The 8,832-nt window shown below is 38.9% G+C and overlaps 1 protein-coding gene across 1 annotated transcript; it reads left to right on the top strand.

The window, feature by feature from the left end:
* Window positions 1–219: 219 nt before the first annotated feature.
* On the top strand, window positions 220–1,054 carry LOC120084565 (protein PXR1-like). Its single transcript, XM_039040368.1, has 2 exons — window positions 220–281; window positions 595–1,054. Exons 1-2 carry the CDS (start codon window positions 220–222, stop codon window positions 1,052–1,054), a joined length of 522 nt encoding a protein of 173 aa, XP_038896296.1.
* The last annotated feature ends 7,778 nt before the right edge of the window (window positions 1,055–8,832 follow it).

The following is an 8,832-nucleotide window of genomic DNA, read 5'->3' as shown; positions in this document are numbered from 1 at the left end:
TTTATCCCTGATCAAGCAGGCATGCAAGAGGCAGCATTCTTGGCTGGCAGTCGCCGACTTGCCACCTAAACACGTTCTGCCCCAAGACCCACCGGAAGATCCCGGAGAAACCCCTTGGCCGTTAGGCCTCCTGCATTCAAAAGAGGAGGAAGCACTGAAAGTTTTCCAACCCCAACACCGTTCGTCTCAACTAAAAGTGAACGAAAGAGGCGAGACGACATGAAGGTGTTTGGTAATATCATGAGCACTTTGGAGCAAGGAGGAGGACTGCCCGAGGGGGTGTAAACCCAGGCCACTGCTAACGAGGAGGAAAATGGTGGTCGTGGCGGAGGAAAATAAAGGATGGAGTAGTGGTGGTAGAAGAAGTGGGGGAAGAAGTGGTGGAAGAAGTGGTGGTTAAAGAAGAAGAAAAAGAAAGCGATATTTTAGACCCAGAAACCCCGGAGGCCAACATCATCGCAGAAATATTTGATGAACCTCCACAATTGGAAGAAGAGGAGATTGCAATCATTGAACAAGATGAAACTGAAATTGCAGTTGAAGAAGCCAGAGAAGTAGAAGTTTCGTTAACTCCTAACATTGCGATGGATGAAGTCCAAGGGAAGTACAGGTAGAAGAGGCCAAGAAAGAGGAGTTGAAGGCTGCAGAGGCCAAGAAAGAGGAGTTGAAGGTTGTAGAGGCAGAGAAGGATGCCAGATTTAGATTGAAGAAGGAAGCTAAGGCAGAGAAGGAAGATAAGAAGAAGAAGAAGAGTAAGGGGCATAAGGATGGGAAGGCGGAGTCATCGCATCATCATAAGTTAAAAAAGAACAAAGAGAAAAAGGATGATGACGAAGATAAAAAGGCCAAGAAAAAGAAAAGAGAAGAGAAAGAAGAGAGAAAATTGCGTCGGAGGGAGAAGAGGCGCCTCAAAGAAGAAGAGAAAGAAAAGCAGAGGGCTACGAGCCTTGATAAGGAGCTGATGACCCACACGATTTGGGCGACAGCACATCTACTCAACCTCAAAGCGGTGCTAGTGAGACTTTGCAGGCACAACCAGCCTTCACCTCTTTAGCTACGAGTTAGCTGAAATGAGAAGCCTCTTTGCCCAATAGTAAGAACTTGTCCCTCAGCAACATCGATTTGAGGTCGTAATGGAGCACATCGACAAGATTCAAAGTAGTGCTGCAACCTCAAGGGAAGCACTCATCAATAACCAGCGCAGCACGCATTGGATTTTCCAACACCAGCCACAGATAGCGGAATACAATCAAGAGTACTTCAAGTTTCTTACCGCTTATCTGCATGGTTCGATGGTGCCTCCCCATTTAAGGTAGCACTTACTGTTTGACGATGGCTCTGCTGCACCGCCTCAATATCCTCTACCAGATACCTCGGCTCCACAACCTTAATCTTTTCATTCTTCAATTTTTAAATTTTTATGCAGTCATTCTTTCATTGTACTTCATTCTTTTATTTTGTAACTTAACAAAATTCTTTGACTCATGTACAGGCATAGAAAAAAATTTTGTTGATCATTTGTAATTTTTTGCATACTTTGTTCAATACAATCAAAGTACATAATTCTCTCTACTTCTTGCCTGTGCCTCTCTCTTTATCTTCCTTTGTCAATCTGTGCTTTATTTTTACTCTTGTATTTTTACGATCTTCATTGCGTTGCTATGATGTATTATATGTGAAATTTAGAAACTTTTCCCGTACTTAGTAAATTCTGACTAACACTTAGTTAATTCTTAGTTTAGCAGTACTTTACCTTTTATCTTTCAAAGTCCTGCTCAAACCTTCTTTTTGAAATTTTCTTCTAAGTGTTTGTCTAGTCTATCCAAACAACACAATGAGAACCTTGCTCATCTTTAAATTTGGGGGTGGTGAAGGTCTGAGCAGATGAACATAGAAATATGCAGTATTCAAGAAAATGCGTCTTTTTGTATAGCATTTACCCAAAAAAAAATATATTGCAAAACTCCAATGTCAACGCAAGGGAAATTTCACAAACTGTTCCCAACCTGATAAGAGTTTAGTTGTGAAAGGAGCCTGCTCGTAGTTGGATATTCGTATGACAGCCATAGAAGCAAGCCAAAATGAAGGTGGGTTACCAAGAACAACGTAGTATAAACTAAAAAGAGAAAAAGAAGACAAGAGGCAACTCCTCTGAGTATCATGAGTTAAAGTTGAAACTGGCACACCACTGTAGTTGGATGTTCGCATCACACCCGTGAGGACAAGCCAAAACGAAGAGTGTAACGATGACCAACTTTCCCTAAGTGAATAAATGACGCAAAGTTTTGCTCACATCATATAGATACATCAAGTTGTTTTGACAAAGAAGAGATAAACATTCTATCTTGAAAACTAGAAAAGTGTCTTTGAGCAGGAAGTAAGGCTTGCTAAGAATTAGCAAGGATGGAAGGAAAATGCGATGTTAAGGATGTGCCTGAGGGTAACATTCGGAGCAAAAAAAATTTTCCCAAGAATATAGGATAGGATTGGAGCATGATTTCCTTAGTAGAAGATATGCTTGAGGACAAGCATATATCTAAATTTGGGGGTATGATAACTTGTAGAAATGCAAGTTATTTATGCCATCTTATCTAGATATTGTGGCCAAAAGTTAGTAATTATGCGCCAATTGTATGAACATTAACTTAGTATGACAATAATTATAAATGTTTGCAATAAAACCCACTGACGCCAAAAGATGGAGGATACGCCAAACTTTATTCTGTTTTGCAGGAAGACCAAGTCACCGCTTGCGCCCAAGGCTTGCGGGAACCTAATCAACACATCTCTATCACATTGCACCCGTCGATCAACCTTGCAAAGACAATTATCGAAGTAACGGTACAATGCGATAGTTGGTCCAGATCTATGCTTCGATCGCATGCGGTAATAAAAACAAACACTGCATGAAAATCTATGATTGAAAGATGCAACTGAGCAATGCGAGAGCAGGAGATTGAGACATGTGTACAACTAACGGTTGTGCAGAATTGACGGTCTGATTTCATAATAGAAGGAATAATATCCCCCCATCTGCGGAATTACTATAAACATCAAGTGGGGACAACATGGCCGGAGTCAAAGGATCTCCTCCTATAAATACCCCAACGTATTGAAAGAAAATTATGCTATTTGATAGTGGGCAGAGTGTTGTAAGATTGTAGAGAGAAAAAGGCTGAGCTGAGAGCTGAAAAGAAGAATCCAGGAAGAAAAAGAGATAAGGCCGTAAGGTAAATCTCCGTTTCGATCTGCCATGTACCCAAGCGAAGCCCTGTGCAGAGACACCTACTATCGGTGGAGCAAGCCTAAGAGGGAAGCTCTTCCTACCATCGACATCAATCTATGCCAAGACATTGGCATCTGATTGTATCTGTTCTAACTCTCTCCATTGTATTCCATGCTTTCTTTATCTCTACATTCACACATTATTTATCAAACACTTAATAGAAATGTTAAATGTTTGATAGCTTTCATCCACCATATATTGTCTATTTCCATTCAACCATTAGTCATTTTCTCCATGATGTTTTCTTACTCTTTCGATAAGCACTATGAATCTCCAAGAACTTAACATGAATTAAAGTTATGAAAGACATTTAGCTGAAGCATGCTGGACGACATCTTCACCTATGAGAGCAGAAGTGAAGATGTCATTCTGATCTATCGAGAGAAGGTCAGAAGAGTGCGTTAACTAAAGCGAGTAGTACTTCCAGACATGGAAGCAACCTTGCGTTCATTACATTAGACTCTATTTTACAACAGACATGTGGGAAACACGACCGATCACTGAGAGGTGTACGCCAAGAGAAGAGCGGAATAGTATTTGTACCTTCAATTCTCTTAAGAACTTGTGTTGTTTGTACTACTTATCTTTCTTTTCTAATCTATTCACAAGACTTGTCGTCGCAACCTACGCCTTTACACAGCCTTCATAGCCAACCCTAATCCTAGTATCTTGCACATAAAACCTGCATTTTATACATCTAGCTTAAGTTTATTGTATTTTTATTGCATCTTTACAGCTTTTCTTTATTTTTCTGTAATTACATATTATACACATTTATACGAATATTGAAAAACCCGGTCGCATACTCCATGAACATACCACAATAACTGGCACCGTTTTTCCTCATGTTCGACCTCGGATCATACCGAGAAACTTGCGATGGAATTATACTTGGTTTCATCGTAAGGAAACTTGTGACAACGCAGGGCATACTACTTGAGTATAACTAGTTAGCGCATAATCAGCAATAGTATTGCATCATCATGAGCATTGAATTTCATATACACTTTAGCGTAACAACATCTATCCAAACAACGCAATGAGAACCTTGCTCATCTTTAAATTTGGGGGTGGGGAAGGTCTGAGCAAATGAATTCAGAAGTATGCAGTATTTAAGAAAATGTGTCCTTTTGTATAGCATTTGCATACCAAAAAACAAAATTTGACTTTATGCAAAACTCCAATGTCAGCACAAGGGAAATTTCAAAACTGTTCCCAACCTGATAAAAGTTTAGTTGTGAAAAGAGCCTGCTCGTAGTTGGATGTTCGTATGACACCCATAGGAGCAAGCCAAAATGAAGGTGGGTGCCCAAGAACAACGTAGTATAAACCAGAAAGAGAAAAAGAATGCAAGAGATGACTCCTCTAATTAACATGAGTTAAAAGTTGAGACTAGCACACAATCGAAGTTAGATGTTCGCATGACCCATAAGGACAAGCCAAAACGAAGTGTAAACATGACCAGCTGTCTCTAAGTGAATAAATGACGCAATGTTTTGCTCACTGCATAATAGATACATCAAGTTGTTTTGATAAAGAAGAGATAAACATTCTACTTTTAAAGCTAGAAAAGTGTCTTTGAGCAGAATTTTGTTACATAGAAGAATAAAATAAGGCTCGCTAAGAATTAGCAAGGATAGAAGGAAAGTGTGATGTCAGGGAATATGCCTAAGTGTAACATTCAGAGCAACCAAAATTATCGCATAAATATAAGATAGGAATGGAGCATGATTGCCTTGGTAGAAGATATGCTTGAGGACAAGCATATATCTAAATTTGGGGGTATGATAACTTGTAGAAATACAAGTTATTTATGTCATCTTATCTAGATATTACGGCCAAAAGTTAGTAATTATGTGTCAATTGTATGAAAATTAACTTAGTATGACAATAATTATAAATGTTTGCAATCACACCCACGAACATCAAAAAGATGCAAAGCAAGCCAAACTTTACTCTGTTTTGCAGGAGACCAAGTCATCGCTTATGCTCAAGGCTCATGAGAAATTAATCAACGCATCTATGTTACAATTGCGCCCGTCGATCAACCATGAAGAAATAATTACTGAAGTAATGGCACAATGCAACAATCGGTCTAGAGTTATGCTTCGACCACATGCGGTAATAAAAAAAAACATCGCATGCGAACCTATGATCGAAAGATGCAACTAAGCAACGCGAGAGCGGGAGATTGAGACATGTGTACAACTATCGATTGTGCATAATTGATGGTCTAATTGCATAACAGAAGGAATAATATCCCTTCATCTCTGGAATTACCATAACAATCAAGTGGGGACCACAAGGCCGGACTTAAAGGATCCGCTCCTATAAATACCCCAGTGATTTTAAAGAAAAGTATGCTATTTGATACTGGGCTAAGTGTTGTAATATTTTAGGGAGAAAAGGCCGAGCTGGGTGCTGAAAAGAAGAAATCTGGAAAGAGAACGAGATAAGGCCAAGAAGTAAATCTCAGATCCGACTTGCTATATACCCGATCGAAGCTCTATGCAGAGACCCCTTCTACCGGTAGAGCACGCCTGAGAGGGAAGCTCTTCCTGCCATCAAAACCATCCGATCCAACAAGCAGATCTCCATTGAATCTGTGCCAAGACATTGGCACCTGATTGTATCTATTCTATCTCTCTTTCATTGTATTCCATTTTTTCTTTATCTCTACATTCACACATCATGTATCAAACACTTAATAGAAATATTAAATGTTTCGATAGATTTCCTTTATCATTCTCTGTCTATTTTCGTTCACCCATTAGTCACTTTCTTCATGATATTTTCCTAATCCCTTGATAAGCAATATGAATTACGAAGAACTTAATAGGTATTAAAGTTATAAAATACGTTTAGTTAAAGCATGCTAGACGACATCTTCAACTGTGAGAGCAGAAGTGAAGATGTCATTCTGATCTATCGAGAGAAGGTCAAAAGAGTGCATTAACTAAAGCGAGTAGTACTTCCAGACATGGAAGCAATCTTGTGTTCATTATGTTAGACTCTGTTTCACCACAGACATGTGGGAAACGCAGCCGATCACTGAGAGATATACCCCAAGAGAAGAACGGAATAGTATTTGTATCTTCAATCAAATTAAGAACTTGTGTTGTTTGTAATACTTATCTTTCTCCTTCTAATCTGTTCATAAGACATGTCGTCGCATCCCACATCTTTGCACAACCTTCACAGCCAGCCTTAACCCTAGTATCTTGCACATGAAGACTGTATCTTGTACATCTAGCTTAGGTTTATTGTATTTTTATGTTTTATCGCATCTTTACAGCTTTCTTCTATTTTACCGCAATTTATATACTGTACAAACCTCTTTTATAAAGTATTGAAAACCTGGTCGCATATACCATGAACATACTGCAATAACCAGCACCACTTCTGTAACATCCCACACCTTTTTATTTATTTTTTTTATGTAAAACTTTTTCCCTTTTTAGTAATTATCCTTAGTTGAAGGACATGTTTGGAATTCTGAACTTAAAGTATAAATGCGAGGATTTAAGTGTTGTCGTGGAATTTATTAAAAAAAAAATCAATTTGGGAAAAGTTATGGCAGGAATTAATTATTTTTGGAAAAAGGAAAGGAATTAAATAGTATAAAGTGGGTTAAAGAAAAAAATCTAATTAAAGTTATACTATTTTCCTTTTATTATTTATTATTATTATTATTTTATTTTAGTTTAAAATGCCCCCCCCCCCCGATTTCTTTCTTCCTTGCCGCACGCCCAGCCGCCGCACCCAAGATCTGTCGCGCCTCCTTTCATTGCCCAGATCTGTCGCGCCTCCCTCACTACCTCCCGACCGCCGCGCCTCCCTCACTGCCCAGATCTGCCGCGCCTCCCTCACTTGCCCTCCCTTCGCCACACGAGCATGACTCGTCGCGCCGCCACCGCTCCAGCACCTGACCGCTGCACATCGTCGATATTCCCAGCAGCTTGAGCGCTGCTGCCTCAGTTGGTTTCTCCGCCGTCCATCGCCACGCTTAATTATCTTCTGTTGCGTGGGTCTTCGTCGGACTCTTTAGATTTTGGTAAGATCTATTTTGTGGTTGGTTTTCTTGAAAGATTTTGAATGCCCACTAAGTTGGATTAAAGATTAAATTAGTTGCATTATCTTTATTTTAGATTTGAGCCTAGAAAATTATAGCAGCAACTGTCCAACAGATTCAAGATCGTTCGACAAGAGTTTTGGGTAAAAGTTATGGTCCTTATGTTTGGTTTGTGTGCATGCTTTGATTACTGAATTAAGTTTGACTTAACCTTTGTATCTTTAAGGTTTCAAGTTGTCGTCCATTGGGATTTAAAGTCTGTTAGAAGGAGATTTTGGAGTCGAAATCTTGCGAGTGTTTGTTGATCAAGTTTCGTGTGGGTAAGTTAATTGGTGAGCATTGGATTCCATTTGTATGTTTGGGTTCTGATTCTATTACTGAAATTTAATATTATGTATGTATTAGGGGACTCAATTCAGGACTTATTTGGTTGGAGATCATTAGCTTGGATTAATATCTAAATTTGACTTTGAGGTAAGTAATCTTATCACTGGAATGGCCCACGGGCCAGGCTCTAGTTGTATGCTAGCATGATAAGTGTATGTTATGGTAACTGTTAGCATGTTGATTGACAGTATGACTTGAATCAAAGTATATTCTGGCATAAACTCTGATTTGTTTACATACATACCTAAGTGCTTGATCGTTAGTATGTGATAGTATGTGTTTTCATATGTCGATGCCTGATCTGCTGACGTTGAGGCATACTTGTATGTGGTGACTTTATGATATAAGTTATACATGGATGATGTATAATATGTTGTTAAGAATTATGGGTATGTGATGCAGCCATGGTATTAAGGATTTTTATGTATGCTTTAGAACCATACAATGTTGAATCTTAGCATGTTAAGACTGTGTGAATGTCCTCGTTGATTAGTTAGATGCTCACCATTTTGTGTTTCCTTCGGGATTCACCAGTTTATGTTTCCTTCAGGATTCACCAGTTTGTGTTTCCTTCGGGATTCACTAATTTGTGTTTCCTTCGGGATTCACCAGTTTGTGTTTCCTTTGGGATTCACCAGTTTTGTGTTTCTTCCGAGATTCACCAGTTTGTGTTTCCTTTGGGATTCACCAGTTTTGTGGGCATACTTAACTACAATAGGATAGGACTCAGTCTCTTATATGTTAGATGTATTTATGTGCCATATGTGGGTATCTTGAGGACACAGATGCCTAGCTCGACCCTAGTGGTGGAGTTACTTACTGAGTATTTTATACTCATTCTTTCTTATGTTGATGTTTCAGGTAAGGATAGAGATGCACCGACAATGGCGCAGCAGAATTCATGATCGAGCCACTGGGACTGTTTTTTTTACGCTTCCGCATCATGAGATTTAGAGTTCTTTCATGTTTCCCTTAATGTTTAGTTTTGATGTTTGAAACTTATTATTAAGAATTGTTTTCCATATGTATTTATTAACCTTTATGATTTATGGGTACCCTATTATTGTTTTTAACAATTGCATTTAAT

The sequence above is a fragment of the Benincasa hispida genome, chromosome 9 (genome assembly GCF_009727055.1).
Source record: "Benincasa hispida cultivar B227 chromosome 9, ASM972705v1, whole genome shotgun sequence".
NCBI classification, from domain to species: Eukaryota; Viridiplantae; Streptophyta; class Magnoliopsida; order Cucurbitales; family Cucurbitaceae; genus Benincasa; species Benincasa hispida.
This window is presented reverse-complemented; position numbering and strand designations above follow the sequence as displayed.